The sequence below is a fragment of the Micropterus dolomieu genome, linkage group LG17, assembly GCF_021292245.1.
Source record: "Micropterus dolomieu isolate WLL.071019.BEF.003 ecotype Adirondacks linkage group LG17, ASM2129224v1, whole genome shotgun sequence".
Taxonomy (NCBI): domain Eukaryota; kingdom Metazoa; phylum Chordata; class Actinopteri; order Centrarchiformes; family Centrarchidae; genus Micropterus; species Micropterus dolomieu.
In genome coordinates this window covers 29,788,466-29,805,361 of record NC_060166.1, presented here as the reverse complement: position 1 = coordinate 29,805,361, position 16,896 = coordinate 29,788,466, and the positions used below count along the sequence as shown (strand labels likewise).

The 16,896-nt window shown below is 38.0% G+C and overlaps 1 protein-coding gene across 1 annotated transcript in view; it reads right to left on the bottom strand.

Moving 5' to 3' along the window:
- Positions 1 to 16,896, bottom strand: part of b3glcta (beta 3-glucosyltransferase a) — a 61,961-nt gene that overhangs the window by 36,486 nt on the left and 8,579 nt on the right. Inside the window, exons 2-3 of the mRNA XM_046073458.1 lie at positions 16,788 to 16,831; positions 7,221 to 7,260 (exon numbers count right to left, since the gene is read on the bottom strand). Coding sequence (XP_045929414.1) covers positions 7,221 to 7,260; positions 16,788 to 16,831 — 84 coding nt within the window. The remainder of the gene's footprint in view (positions 1 to 7,220; positions 7,261 to 16,787; positions 16,832 to 16,896) is intronic.

Sequence of the window (16,896 nt, the reverse complement as noted above, 5' to 3'; positions counted from 1 at the left end):
AGACAGCTAACAGATTTGGCACAGACATTAATGTCTCCCTCAGGATGAATTGTAAGAACTTAATTGGTACACTGACACATTTTTATTTGCAATACTTTGGTTTATGGCTAAATACTTGCATAACTACAGACGTTTGTGAAGGTTCTCAGTCATCCTGGTCATAGTTATCCAAGGAAGGTTAAAACCAAGGGCAACCGGACAGTCTTGGATAAAACTACAGACATTCTAACATCTCAGCCTGTTTAGTGCTAATAAGCAAATGTTGACAGGCTAACACACTATACTAAAATTTTGAAAATGGTAAATATTTTACCGATCAATGAAAGCATGTTAGCATTGTCATTGTCAGCATGTTAGCATTTTAGCTTTAGATCAAACACTGCTGTCCCTCGCAATGAATTCATCTATTTAATAGGAAAAAGATGTGAAGCAGCACCCTGGTGCCAAACACACCACAAAGCGTTTTTTTTTCTGTGGTAAATTGAAATTATCCAAGGATGCCTCTTTTCTGATAATAATATGCCTCGAATGAAAGAGAATGAAGGTTCCAGGGGAGATGAAGCAAAAGCCCCGGTCACCTCGGAATAGATGATTTTATTTTGCTAGGCTGATGGAACTAGAAAGCATAAGTCTAGCGTTCGTTTATCTCTCTTCTCTCATTCAGTATTCCACAGAGGCCACTCCATAAAAAAAAGCACTGTATCAGCCTTGAAAAATATTGGATGAAATGAGACACAGGAGAATAGTGCCTCCTTCTCTCTCTGATCTGATGCTTTTCTCAATGCATGGGGCCTCTGTTTAAAGGCCATCACCATCTGCTCTATGGCAAACTGTGTGTAAAGGCTTTGAGTGTTGTGTGTACTCACTTCCTCGCCTTCTCTGCATATACAGTAAGAAGGCAGAGGATCAGACTGATTAAAGAAACAAGGATGAACTAAAATGTTTGTTTCTAGTTGTTTGCACACATACAGGAGGGTGTAGTAGATATCTGCACTTGAATGTAGATTGTGTGCTCTTGTAGTGGCCTGACCCTGCAGTGTTGTCACCTCATTGACACAAATCAATAGTGACACTTCCTTATAGCAGGATGGCAGACGTTGCCAAGTGGCAGAGGAACTGAGAGCACACTGACCTCTAGGCACTCCTGCAGCTCTGTCATCTCCATCAGTGTCACAGAGCAGGTGTGTGTAGTCAACAGAGCTGCCTCAGGAATGTTTCATTTCTGCCTTAAGTATCCCCATCCCCACAGTTAAATAAACACACGTCCACGGCAAGGCAGCTGACGGTGCACAAATGAATGCACAGATAAGTTTGGGAGAGTAGGATTTTAAATCTAGTTCAATATTCTGATAGAAAAAGGAGGGGCATTAAGATCAAAAGCAGATCAATAGTGCAATTTCAATGACAAACGTCTGCAAAAGTCTAGAGGGATAAAATTCTGCAAGTTAGGCTGTTGTGGGAACAATGAAACTGCCATGACAGATCCAGAGCTCTTCATCGCCAGCACACATTCAGAGATGACAGAGGATGTCAATAGCTAATTTCCATAGTCGACAGGCATGGCTCCCCATCTAGCAGCTGATTGTGCTGGTGTAAAACTTGCTACACTCCAATGACTCACATCATTGGACTCCTCGAGACAAGATGGCCAGAATCATCCTTCTCCTAAAAATTCCCCTCCATCTCTCTCTTCCTCACATCCAGAACGGTGCATCTGAGAGACATACTACACCGAAGAGAATTGGGTTGCAGTTTCCAGACCAAACTAACCATGACCGTCACACCAGACAGCACCTGGATTTAATAGCCAATCCACAGACAGCCTGTGATATTCAATATAGAAGCCCAAATTCAATATAGCCAACATTTTAGGCTGTTGGGAATTTGATTTAGCCATATAAAAATAATTTACCTTCCCTATAGGCAATCATGTAGTGAGGCACAGGCCTATGTGTCATCCAGCAAGTGAAATGATTTTCTATCAGCTTTCTTCTCATATTAATACAGACTTTTAATTGCTTTGCACAAGATCAATAGAGAGCATGGTGTATTTAACTTTCAGCTTACTGCTGAAAAGGTCAGTGTCATAAATATCTCTCAGTAAAACAGAGAAGAAAAGAGCAGAGAGGGGACAGACAGAAAGGGAGTGAAATGAGAAAGCAAACCAGTAGAGAGAGATAGGCAATGCACTACGATTACAAAAAAGAGAAAGACGTACAGTGTGTGTGAGAAAGAGAGGTATGCAAGAGTGGAATTAATCAGAGCCATCAGAGGGTTAAAGTCACTCTCCTGTAAAAAAAAATTGCTCATTACAATTCTCTCCGAGTAGTAACGCAAAAACACACATACAAAACAATCACACGGAAGATACAACATGTAAAGGTTGAAAAAAAAGGGTCTCCAACCTATGATAATCGCACTCATTAGAGGTTCTCCAGAGTTCATGACTCCATGGACAACTCTGCTGAAGACTAATGAGTGCTGAACTCAACCCTTAAACCTCACTTAGCATCAATAATTCAAGAAGCTAAGGCAATTAACACAGAACAGATTCCAGGTTTTTCTTATGAAACCCATTCATTATCCATTATGGTATTTTGGAAATGGATTAGACACTTCTTGAAAATTAGTTAGATTTTTACCTTATTTCTGAAAAGCTGAATTTCATTGCAAGATGCATGATTTCATACCCCATACAGCAAAATAGCTGCTAACACTGTTTGGGACATTGAGGATTATGGGGTAATGTTCTTTAATTTTTAAAATAAAGTCATCAGCCATGTTTAGAATAATAAATAAAGTATAGCAGGGACAACAGAGTTGGTATGCAGCCAGGCACTAGGAAACTTGAGAGGATAAGAAAATTTGGAAAAGTTGGTAGTTGTTGGTAGTAGTTAGTTGGTACGCAGGAAGAGTTCAGTCAACATCTTCTGAACATTATACCTCCTTGAAGATACAATACGTACCCCCCTGGCCTGAAGAAACTGGCTCCCATGAATATAATACAGCTGCAGAGGGGACAGTACTGCTTTGCTAAGCTCAAGTATTGTTATAGTGGCACACTTTCTCTGCGCTCAAGCAATATTATTCAGTGTTTGTGGTACATAGTTGCCCCGTACCCTCACCTATCAAACACTATGCATTAAAAAGAAAAATCCACCTTTAAAAAAAAGCTGGTTTTGTTGATGTACCTTGTATCTGCTGTTTGCTGAAACATTATTCTTTCTCCAACAGATAAAGAACCAAACCTTTAGTCATTTATTTTTCCACAACATCAACATCTGATTTTAGTGCTATTTCCTTAGTCATAGAGCACAGGTCTATTTCTACTAAAGTTCAAAAGTTCAATAATCATTCTAAGAAACACAGGCCCTGGCCAAGACAAAATGAAATGGTAGAGTAGAAGAGGCAGGAACAGCAATTTCTCTACCATTGAAGCACCACTAGACCACCAATATAATGCAGCCAAGAGGTTTTTTGTTTTTTTTTTAAGTAAGGAGCTCAAATCAGGATTGACCAAAGCTGCTTCATGATCATGATAATTTTGATATTTTTAAACCTAGGCACTATTTAATATATTTTAATGTCAAAGTAGGTACAAAACGTTTTGGAATCAGTGCAGTAGATGGTTTCAGCCAGCTGCCGCAAACTGGCTGCAGAGGCTGCAATGTATTCCTTCAGGGACTGTTATACCAGGTGTTCAACATAATGGAAAGGATCCATATGAGTGACTCCGGGTGACACCCTTTGTTTTTAACAACAAAATTCTCACTCAAGGACAGTTCTCGCTCTGAAATCTCGTGAGAGGTGAGTTGCTGCAGGAAGACGACGTCTTTTCACCTACACAAACAACTAACAGTTGAAACAAGTATGTTCATGTGAATTCTCTGGAGATGCAGTCACTTGGACAATAGAATCTGATTTAATCATTGGTTTACTTTCCTCTATTTTATGCTTGTTCCACAAATTACTGACTGTCTTTACTCATGGGGGAAGACAAATTCTGAGCAACAAAACTCAATTTCAAAACTGGAATTTTATGACATCTAATGTAGGACGATGTGATTTCCCTCCCGTGTCTCAGTGTAAAATCCTTTAGGAGCAAGTTGTAATATGAAATCTTGATATAAAAATCCTCATGTGTTATAAAAAGCAGCCAACTATAATATCTTAGATCAAAATTTGTCTGCGCTGACTAAAATGAAAAAAAAAAAGAGTGAAATACATAAACTGCCCAAAAGTAAAAGGAAAACATATAATCTTACTAATAGTAAAGTAAATAATACATTACTGTGGTCTCGGTGAATAGCCAACAGGATTTTACTGAACCACTTAGACATAACATAAGATATAAGAACAGTATTGCCTCGGATCTATAAGAAGCTAAGCTTGGCAGACATCAAAAATCAGGTTCAAACTTCAGACTTTTCTCAAAACATTAACAGCTATTGGTGTCCAAATGCATTACCTCCATATACTGCACATGTATGTATGTGAAACCTAAACCAGGAGCAGTAAGTGAGAGCACTGGACATGAACTGAAACTACCTTCTATTCTTAAAAATTAGGTTTTATTGAAAAAGTTGTATTATTATTCATCACTGTGACTCCTCCACTGTTGCACTGTGCATATAAAACACAATTTTATCCATTTTATCTTTTCTACAAGTCTGAAATAAAGTGAATTGACTGAATTGATTGGGTTAGACAGCAAACGGTATTGCAAGATCTGTATTATTTTGATGTTTATTGTTTTTATGGTGCTGCAGAATATAATGCTGTTTTGATATCCTTTAATATAAACTGATTTAGAGAAGAAGAAGAAGAACTTTAGTCTAGTGAGTATTCCATGACAGCCCAAACAATATCTCTGACTCTATTTGTTGATTGTGCAATAGGAGTTATGTTACATTCAATGGGGACTGATTAGAACATATGACTATGCACGTTTTCTGCACTCACAAATTAGCAATGAAGTTCTTTATATTGTAGTTGGTTTGTTCTTCTCTTGAGGCCTTTCTGTGGGTGATGTTCTCCAATGTTTCAGCTATCTGTGTCGTGGAGATGTAGCTTGTTGCATTTTTAAAAACACTACATGTAGCACAATATGGCCTGAGGAATCACACTGCCTTTACTTTGCTATAAAGATACGGTAAAATGTAAATCTGCAGTGTGTCCAAATGTTAAATGAGACATCACTACTATTTAGATTTGGTACCCTGAATTCCCTCTAAAGAAACTGTTTGAGTGATTACAATACCTTCTAAAAAGGTCACCAGCTCCTTTAAAATAAACAAGCCAGTTACACCTTTGGATGTTCACTGTATTGTAAAACAATAGAAAGTCCAACTTTTCTTTATTCCTCTTCTGAATTCCTGCCCACAAACAATATTTTTTGCAGGCGAGCGTAGCTTTTCTGGTGTGACAAAGGGAATTACTGTGGCGATGCCAGATAGTGAAGCTCTATTTTTCAGATAGCTGTCTGTTTGTGTTTCCTCCCTGTGCTGAGGTGCCAAATGAGAGCATTATGAAGTTGCTTTTGTGTGCTTTTGCGTCTGTGGTGACCCAGTTGAATGAACAACAGGCACAGGTCCAGAAAACTGGCTCCAAACTCTTCTGCAGGCTCCCGAAAATCACTCTCAGATGAGGATTGTATGAGCCCCCTGAAGCATGAAAGGCATGCATGAGATCTTTTTATTTGCTCTACTTATGAAATTCCTGGTTGCTGTCAAATCAATAAAGAGATGGGACTATATTTACGAAAAAGTCTGAGGAAATCTGAAGATTAAATTTTTAATGCAGGCATCAGACAAAAGCCCTACCATTTTCATTTAATAGCATTTGCTATTTAAATTTCACAGTGTCCAACGTTTCTCATTTAAAGATTTACTATTCATGATTATATCAAGTGATAATGTATTTCAATCCTTTTAGCATAAAGTTCTATTAAAATTGTATAATACTGAGTACTAGTTCACCCCTTTGAATGTCATCCAACATTACACATTGATTACATTGATGCAGACTGATCCAAATATCAAATAATAACACAAATACAACCTGTACTGTGAATACTTTGAACAAATGGATAAGACTATGCCTTTGGTGTGAGAGACCCGGGTTCAATCCCCCATTGTGACCAATCCACCACTGTGTCCCTGAGCAAGACACTTAACCCCTAATTGCTCCAGAGGCGTGCGACCTCTGACATGTATAGCAATTGTAAGTCGCTTTGGATAAAAGCGTCAGATAAATGTAAATAATAGTCTTTTGTAACACCTTATTAAGTTCTGAAAATTACAATGTAAATTCAGTATATAGAGGGCCTCTATAAAATACATACTGATTAGAGGTTATGGAATAAGGCGATAACAACTTTGTGTTTTAGAGAGACTTTATAGTATTATAAATTGAAAGCATTTACAATTACTGAATAATTATAGGGCACAGTAACATTGTTCCAGGATAACGAGACAGTAAAGGTCCTTGGTGACATTCCAATGGAATTAGTTATGGTATGATTTATTTTAAAATTAGATATACCTACAAAAAATACTTGGAAATTACATTCTAAAAAGCTCCTTTGTTTTTGGAGGAGAACATAACCTTATATAACTATGGGAAGAAAGATGTACATCTATAAAACAGTCTTTATAATGATGATAAAATATTGTAATGCATAAAACAGTAATGCAACATCCACCTGACAGTCAAAGCTGATATTAGCAAAGAACCTAGACCAGCTTTATGTTCTGTCATATCATCCTATCACATTCAGGAGAATTTAATTTTACCCAGAAAGTACATTTATCGTAGTTTATTGGTGTTTTGAGCTATTCCACCTTTCAGGTGCGTACACAAAGAAAGTTGATATTTCATATTTTATATTTATATTATTTTATTCTCAGAAGTGAAAAGAACACATGTAGGTTGGCTCCTTTTCATAACATGGCTATAGCAGGCTAACATTTGGTACTTAAGGTACTTAACAGTACACAGTCTATTTCAGGGTCCCTCCTAAATGCAAATTTGTTACTGAAGCACAAGAACTAAGGGTGAAAGTATTTCATTGGCACCTCATTCGTACGTAATCTTTTCACTATAATTTCGGCTGTAATATAAACCATTACCTATTCATTTTTTCCTTTTTTGCTTTTTTTTATTACTTCCTTTCTTTTGCTACTACCATAACTTAAAATAAAAAAATAAAAAAAACTTACCCAGTTGATTGTTGTGGATGACATGTATATCATCTTGGCTCTGGAAAGAGAGAAACTTTTTAATAATTACAGCAACAACAACAACAAAAAAAAGATGTTCAAACACGTCTTCAAATAATGACCTACATACAGACTTTTTGGCTTTAACAAAAGATGTAGAAACTGTCAAATACTGGCTTGTGTGAACATGCTCAGCTTCAGCTAAATGCTCTATTTCCTCTTCCTAATCACTAATTAAGACTTAGCGATACTAAATATGGTAAGCCCTATGGGGTATTTGGAGAAATAATGGGTGATACCCCACGTCATTAGTCCTTCCTAATTGTGTGGGTTTTGTGCCTGCAGCATTTAAGCTCTCCGCATTCGGCTCAATTAAGGCCTTCAACACTGTTCCACCTCCAGAGCCGTCAGCGCGCGCGGCAGACCATGGAGGGATGAGTAAATCAATCACGAGCTGAGCAAACTTTGAAGAGCTGTCTTCTACCTCTATCTTTCAGAGGAAATCTTCAGTCTTGGGAGAAGGCAAGAATGTGCGAGTTCTGGCTGTTTCCAGAGCTCTAGAGCGGCAGAGTATTAATAGATAATGACAAACCAAGGCCTGTTTTGATTTATGTGTTCCTCTAGACTAACAATCATTTTACTGGCAAGCTGTTGCAGCCTTCAGAGAGCTTAACTAAGTCATAAATTCACACTCAGCAGGTGTGGTGCAGTGGTTACAGGGCACACAGTAGTTCAGTGGCAGTTGTGTGAACGAGGGATGTAACTTGCTTTCTCAGCAGCCATTTTTATTATAGAGAACAAACTATTAAATTGGTCAATTTCCTTCCAATTAATGGATTCCCGCAACTGTCATGACTACACATCATTTATTCTTTATGTAGGGCACATTTTCTGCACTTCCTATCTTTCCCATTATATTAATCAAATCCTGAATCGAGCGTTTCAACAAGAATCAAGCGGGGCACATTTTCAGATGTAGAAATAATAGTAGAAAGTTCACCAATTATAAAGATATGTACAGCGATGAATCATGCATATGTGAGGCTCTCTGTCTTCTCTTATTTCTTCAGGTGATCAGAGTTAGAGGCAAATATATGCACAGGCAGACAAGATCATATCAGTGTGATTTAATTCAGTGGGTACGAGACATCAGCTTAATTGGACTCAGTAGCATTAGTCATGCCCAAAAGGTTTCTGTCTCATCTCATCACACACTTCTCCTCTGAAATCATTTCCTCAGCTGAAGAGAGAACGCACCTCATGGAAAAAATGCATCTCGTAAGCCAGGAGAATCTGATTTGTTATCAGATAATTACTGATATAAAATCTTTCCAACTTGAAAAAAATATTCAATATAACAACAGGTTAATACAGAGAGGAAAAAAAACAAAAAAGAGGAGGGAAATAATCAAAGCAAATCAAAGGAGCGTAAGAGCTTGTCTGGATGTATATGATTTGAGACAGAAGAAGTTTTTCACTCCGTCTCCTCCAGCACAACTTAACTCTCCGGCAGAGAGGAAGCAGAAAATCAGTGCACTTTTCCTGTCAAACAAAATAAATCAAGACCCCCCCAATGTGATGAATTAACTGGTTGGTTAAATGTTACCGATTACATTGATTGTGTGTGTGTGTTTGTAACTCGTGTGTGTGTAACTCGTGTGTGTGTGTGTGTGTGTGTGTGTGTGTGTGTGTGTGTGTGTGTTTCTACTACACAAATTAACAAGAGCCTAAATAAAAACTAATGTATTATGACAGGTTTTTAACAAAGCTTTAATGAGAAATATCTAAGTCTAGCCAAACTGTAGCTACATCTATACTGTTATACATCAATTTGTAATGTCCTGTGTACCTTTGTAATGAGCTGTTGTAAAACAGGCCGAGTTGAGTCCCAAAAGAAAAAACTGTCTCTTTATTAATTTCAGTTAGACCACTATTTTGGCACAGCAGGGGTTCTAACGCAGCTGCCTCCGGCAAAACAGTTCAACCAAAAAGTTGAACCTGGCTCAGCTTGTCCACAACACATCATTCAGAAAGTCATTGTTTTGGACAATTAATTACATGGAAGTGCACATTTTATGTACTGTAGATTACTTTTTACTGTTACTGATAACTGTTTACCTGTGAAGGAGAACAGAATAAGTGACTTAAGTAACTTCCCTAGTTGTAAACCCTGTCTTACAGTATTACAGACATCGGTCGGTTTAGCCTCCGATGCATTGCTCAATTTGGACTTCTGAGATCATAGATCATCCTCTCAACTGTACCTGTAGCAACATGGCCCTGCTAATGCTGACCTTTGTGCTTATACATACACAAATGTTATTTTTTAGTCGAAACACCTTCTTAAGCTCCCTGGACTACATACTAAAATGTATGCTTTCCTATGTTTTCCATTTACCAGTGATATTTTATATGAAAAGGTCCAGAATCAAGTTTTAACTTTAATCAAGAATTAAAAGTTTCTTGGTGTCGATTATAGACAACATTTTAATATATTTATAAAACACAACATAAAAACAATAACGTCTTCGACTTATTTCCATCACTGTCCTTGGTGTTTGCACACCAAAATAAGAATACAGATAAATATATGACCAAGCCAACGGCATAAAGGTCAGTGTAACTTTTAACAAAATACCTTTTTTAATCCTGCTCCTTGGTTGCATTTGCAGACGAGTGGCACCATGGCTACAAATCTTTCTCTGGTAAATGATCTAATATTCTGCGGCAGAGTGAACTCAGATCAGGCCTAGCATTATTTTCACTATTACTGAGAGATGAATTATTCTCAGCTCACAGAACTCAGCCCTTTTTGGTGTTCTATGCTCGTGCGCGCAGGTACGCTCTCCTTAATCCCATCTGACAACAGGCTGTCAGCCATTTGCAGCGGGAATCAGACACCCATAGGTGTTAAAAAGAAATTGCAATGAGTCTACACTGTCCATGTGAAAGGGTTAGTTTCACCATCTCTTGAGCGCTTTTGATCTGTGGCAGCACAGCACTGATGCAGATAGACAGAAAGATTGTGCCTCTTGTAGTTTAACCTCAGAACAACAGCAGGAAAAGTTTTCCCGGCTAAGGTATACATGTGTAAACTCCTTGAGAACGATGCTCAACCTACTCAATGTGATTATTTTGTAATTAAGGACACCCACAAAGACAGCCCTTTGATCCATGCCTTTGATTTGGAAGCTCTTCACATACATCCGTGGTAGAACTCCTGCCCCCTGCTACATCTCTCAATCCCAAGGGCACAGACGCCCCACTGATGTGAGTGACCCGTCAGGTCACATTAGCTTTCTGTTCACTGATGGCAAGAGGGATTCAAGGTTGCAGGATTTTCTGAATTTTGACATGTGAGAGAAAAATGTGTGATGTTTACAGAAGTTGGCTGTCACAAGACACTGAGCACCTGAAATACCTGAGGAGTAGATCACTATTATACATGTTTTTACTCTACATTTATATTAACTACGGAATAAAATCAGTTCTTGGTAAAGTGTAAATTGTAAGCTTCATGTTGAGGATGCTTTCAGATCTATTGAGCGGTTTAAGTGCCTTTTGTATCCCTCCTCCATGTCAGGGTGCCAAAAGAACTGACAGATTAAAATTTCATTCAATAGTATTTTTTCATACACAAGGAAAAATGTGTAATGATTTAATAGGCCACGTCTGCTGCCTAACATCAGAGGGCTATTCTTGTCAGATTGTCTTTATAGCCCTTTTCTGATTTTTGACTGGAATCTATGAGAAAAAAACCCTGATGATAATGGTCTGGCGCAAAAAGACTCAAAACTGACAAGTTAAACTTGCTCTTAATGGTGCTAACAATTTCTCCCATGACGTGCATGATGATGTGATTTAAGATGCAGGTAAACACAAGCTGAAGACGTTTTTTTTTAATTGTTTTTTGCTGGCTGAAATGTTTTTATCAGCTGCCATCATCTCAACAATACGTATCTAAATCTACCTCTAAATTTCAAACACTTTTTATTATGGCTGTTGTACAGACTTTGGAAAAAAAGTATGATGAAATGAGAGGATCCAGACACTTAAAGTTCCTCTTGTAAAGTCAGTACTTTCTGGTAGTTAAGTAAGCACATTCACAGCTCATGCACGTTTCTGTCTGGCTGCTGATTGGTAAACTGAAAGTGCTGCTGCTTCCCCGCCCCCACTTGCTGAAGTGCGTCAGTCCTGAAAGAGACAGCCACATGAGAGCACATTCACTGAGAATTATTGGCGACTCTCTTCAAGGAGAGTGGGGCGGAGTCTGTCCAAAAAGTCACTAGATATGTTGCTAGGCACTTTTTTGAAGAAGAGTTGCTAAAGGCGTCTAAAAAGTCGCCAAGTCTAGTTTGAAAGTTGATAAATTGGCATCACTGCTAATGTTAGCTAATGCTAGTCTACACCACTGCAGCTGCTGTTACCCAGTTTTACTATGGAGATAACCACCACAACTAGTTAATTATATACATCCAGTTAAGCTAACTTTAATATGTAATTAACTGGCATAAGATGCAGTGCTTCTAGTGCTGGATGGTATCCATAGCAACAAGCATACTGTATCCATTAAAGTAAGTAGCAGTAAACACTGAGGTAGGGCAATGTGACCTGTATAATTTATATGTTATCTATGGGTTAAACTGCTTCAAATGACAAAATGTTTTTCCCCCTCTCTCTCTTTGTGCAAGAGACACACAAACACACATAAAAGGGGATTTGATTAAGAACAAGTGGCTTACCTTCATTAATAATCCAGAATAAAAGACAGCTGCTAATTTCACTGCATTTAAATTTCACATTTGCAAAGTAATGCCATTAACAATAGGCTGAATATTTAAGTCCTGCAAGCCTGATTTATTCCATAGCTTGACAATTCTGTCGCATCACAGTGGGCGATTCTGAAAAAGGTCCTTTGCTGTCCGAAATGTGGTAAATAATATTTTAAACAGTTTGCCAGGATCTCGAGTTTGGTCATATTCTTGAATACAGTTTTGGTGTTTGGTGTTGATGTTTTAGCTGCCTGCACTTGTGGCCTTCGATTGAAAAGGGCCCTGCCCTACAAGGAGCCCTGACTGACATGCAAACATCAAATAATTAACCCAATTTTATATTAAACCACTTATTATACTCAATGTGTATAGGCATGGACATGGGAAGTACCATCACTGTCTGCCCTCCCTTGTTTACCAGCCCTGTGTCTCAAGATGTGGTGTTTAGCGATGATAGTATGTTGCAAAGAGTTTTCGGCAAGTAATTTTCATCAGGTGCATTTAATTCTGTATTAATAATACTCTCTTTTGTGTAATTATATAAAGCAGTTTTTTTTCCTTCAAGAATTTCACAATTTCTCACACAGTAAAACAGGTCAACAGGCACTCTCACTAAGTTAGAAGACTGTACACAGAGAGATTCAGCTTTGTTTTTCTAGGCACAGGAAAAACAGTTGCCAACAGAGATGACCAGACCGCACAAAATTGTTGACAGTGGTCCAAATCTGGTTGCCTTGGGCAACAGGGCAACCGTTACTGTCAAGCCCTGCTGTGTAAGTTATTTCGGGTCACAGTATGCTTCCTGGCCTCGACATGAGATTGCTGAGAGATATTTTTGACCACATTTTAGTCACAGCACTTTGAAAAAAAACAAGAAAGAAAGAAAACATTACTCTAGCTCCAACGCTTGAGCTATATGTACTATTTCTCAGAATTGTGGATTCTTTATCTGAATTTCTCATGATTGGGACTCATTGTCACAAATATAGTCTACACGAGCCAGGAGAACGGGTTACAAAAGCACATTGTTAAACAAACACATAAGGCCCTTGCAGCAGAGTTGAAGCAATGATGCTGACAGTCTCACACACGTCCTCTTGAGTTTGATATTCTTACAAGTGCCCATGATGAGGAGATGCTGGAGAATAAGGAAAGCTCTTTTTGCATGTTGTGAGGCCATAGGCAGCACAGATGAAAGTTTCAAGACAAATCTCTGCAAAATGTTTGGCAGAAAGCAAGAAGATCTTATTGTCCAATCAGACATGATGACTTGAATTGAGTGTGTGATTGAGGAAGGTGGCAGCTCTTTTCCTTCAAGACTGGGCATTATGTCAACAACCGAATGGCACTTAAGACTGAGTGCAGCCTACACACAGATGAAGATCTCTACACTTCAAAGGCCAAAGAAACTAATCAAAGTTGGTTATGGTGGCAAATAAGAAGTGCTTATGTCTCCCATCTGGGTTGCACGTTTACAAAGACAGTATTTAGTGTAATTTACTTGGAATTAAAATAAAGGTGTTCTTCCTGACTGTGAAGCAGTTTTATCCTGCACAGCTTGAAGATTAACCTAAGAAACTGTTTGCATTATGTAACTTGTGAGGCGACCATTTAGCCTTGAAAACACATGAAAGAACTCAATGACTCACAAAGATCAGCACTTTGAATTACTTCTGCTGTACTAGTTGTGTTCTTGTGTGTGTTGTATGACTGGTTGTTGCTTTTCCCCCACATCTAGGAACATCCTTTGAAAGCTTCCTGCAGTTTCTTTTAAAAGTGTTCTCATGTATCTGTACTGAATGGTGGCAAAGTCACACGAACAGTCAGGTTTGCAGGACCCTCAGCAGGAAGTTTGTAAATAATCGGATGGCTGTGGCTCAGGAGGTAGCGCGGGTTGGCCGTTAATCGGAAGGTCGGCGGTTCAATCCCTGGCACCCCCTGGTTGCGTGTCGAAGTGTCCTTGGGCAAGATACTGAACCCCGAATCAATCAAGTGTATGAGTGAGTGTGAGTGTAGTGTAAAAGCGCTTTGAGTGGTCGAAAAGACTAGAAAGGCGCTATACAAGTACGGAGCATTTACATTTACAATAATTCCTCACACTATGTAGTCATCAAGCATCCTCTCACTGTTCTGATGAGTCCTATGACTACATGAGATCAAGGCACCTCTGTTTACATTAGCTAACATTTAGTGCACTTGTTGTTTAGGCTGTTTATGCAGCCCCTGAAGCGGCAGATAATCACGGTACCTGTGCTTGCCATCGGCAACTTCTCCAAGTCACTCTAAGTTCAAGCTGATGCCAGTCATCAGAGTCTTCAGGCAGTCTTCAAAGGAAGGGGAAGATGCTAAAACGTGATCTATATGCAAGCCGTAGACCGTGTTCAAACAGAGCCACTGAAAATTACACTTTAATGTTTACTGCTGCAACCATGTTATTATATGCAACAACATTGATCAAAGCAAAGTATGTCTGCTTGAAAATTGAAACAGATGTGTTGTGGAAATCATCTGTACACACTCACTATATTTCAGAAACATGACACAGATCCACAGAAGAGCAAATGGCATTCTCAGAGACCATACTTTAAAACAGAGAGCACATGGCAGATTTTTATGAATAAATGATTAAACCAAGTTATAATACTTTTCTTTCACAGATGATGATGATCTTTTCATCTATTTTAACACAGCAAACAATGTAAAATTATAACTCATAAATTATAACATGAAAAGGTTGCAAATTGTATTGTGGTTTTTCAGAAAAACTACTGTCAAGCCACTCATTTTAGCTGATTATAATTAGCTGATTATTATCTAGCTCTGCAAGTTTTGCCAAGATAGGAAATGTGGATTCCAAACTAACCATCTATAACTTTGGAAAATGGGTGGAATATAATATAAGATAATATAAAATAAGAGCTAAATCCTCTAACCACCAATATGGTCTTAGACTTTAAATTAAATCCTGTATTGGCGTGATAATCATTTAGTCAGAACTACCTTTCTATGCTTCTGAATAACTCTGTATGGTTAAGAGAAATATCAATCAAATGTGGTGTGTCTACCTACTGAGGCTGCGTGCAGTAAAGTTCCTGAGAATCAAATCTCAGAAGTATCTGGCACCAATAAAAACAAATATCTATCTCTCTGTTAACATGGATTTGAGAGACAGGAATCAAAATTATTTTAGATTTGTACTGTTGAAATCAACAATATATTTTTTTTCCCATCTTGAAGCATAGATATGTATTGTTTATATTATCTTATCAATTCTAAGCTACACTGGAAAAACAGTTCCACAAACCGTATACTGCAACTTTGTTCGAAAGTCAACAATTATCTGTGACAAGACCAATAATGAATGGCTTTATTCAGCAATGGTTTTACTTTTGAAATAATAAAACAAGTCTGTTTACTTAATCCACTAACTTATAAGCATAAAATGTTGTATACAATATGTAAATGACTGCCATGGCCCTGATGTAAATTCCATGACTTTCCATGGCTAAACAGGAGCGCATCCATGACCTAAAAATCTGTATTCCTTTCTAATTTGTTAATGTTGTTCTTCAGCTCAGGAGATCTAAAAAGGGGCCAACAACCTGGTTTCCATTTTACAGTTGGGCTTTGTTAGAAAAAACACATGACAAACATGAATTCAACAAATTTCTGGTACACGGTGTAAAACACATTTTGGTTCTACTCTCTGACTGGGAAATACCTGTCAAAGTTTTGTGATATTTAATTATTCAAATGCATTGTAAATGCATTAAGAAACACAGGGCATGTTAGGCAAGTGACAGAGACGAAATAGGCAACAACTCTACAAGCTCTCAAAAGCACTAGCAGCCACATGTCAGGGTCAGTAATGGGGGAGAAGACAGAAAAAAGTATTTTTTCTTCGTTCTTTTCATAGATATTTATGTCTAAGAATAGATGTATTGTAACAGTTTAGTAAAAGTAACTCTTCAACTCTCTTGAAATGTCTTTAGTTGAAGTGCATTAGAGAACATTTTTATTCCAAAATTACGTTTCCATTGTTGAAAAATACATGGCTCTTTCGATTCCCTTGAAGGGTTTCTTCTCTTGAATGGATGTAATATAAATCTTCGCTTATTCACTTTGACAGGCAACTGTCTCTAATCGTTCTTTTATAGGAAAGGGGCACTTGAAAAAGTGAAGGGACACTGATAATGTGGCACAATAATTTGAGGGAGAAAACAAGCTTAAGAGGCCAATATCTTTGTTTGCTTCTCATAAATGCAAACTAACAGAGAACCAATTGTTTCAGGATGTTATTCATTTTCACTGATATCACACTGGATGTTTAGTTTATGCCAATTACTGCCCAACACGGTTTACAACAATATGAGAAAAATGAAAAAGTGACACAGCAAAAGGGTGAAACTTCCTCTGCAGGGAAATAACTGGTGATTTACCATTTCTGTGATGCTAAGCACCTCTGCCAGGAGGCTTACTGTCAACATCTTCTCACACCAATAAGAAGTAGAGCAAGCGAACATGTTAATTATTTATCGAGCAGCAACTGCAGACTTTGAAAATGCAACAGCAAGAAAATCATCTTGCTCTTGACGAAAGGGCAAACGAATTAGTACTGAAGAGCAAATCAAACATGGTCATCAATTTCAGCTGCTCAGGTAATTAAGGCTTTAACAGAGGTGAGGTGACCAGGAAATCAACAATTAACACTAATTATCAAGAAACTATCAAGAAAGGTTTCAGACTAATTACCCACAGGAAATAAAGAATCACACGTGTAAACTGTTTTTCTTACCTGTGAGCCTTTTCCTGAGCTGTCAGCAGAAAAGTTGATATGAACTGTAAGAAAAGAAAGACAAAATTACATTATTTTAGATTCTCTCTCTCTCTCTCTCGAACATAAC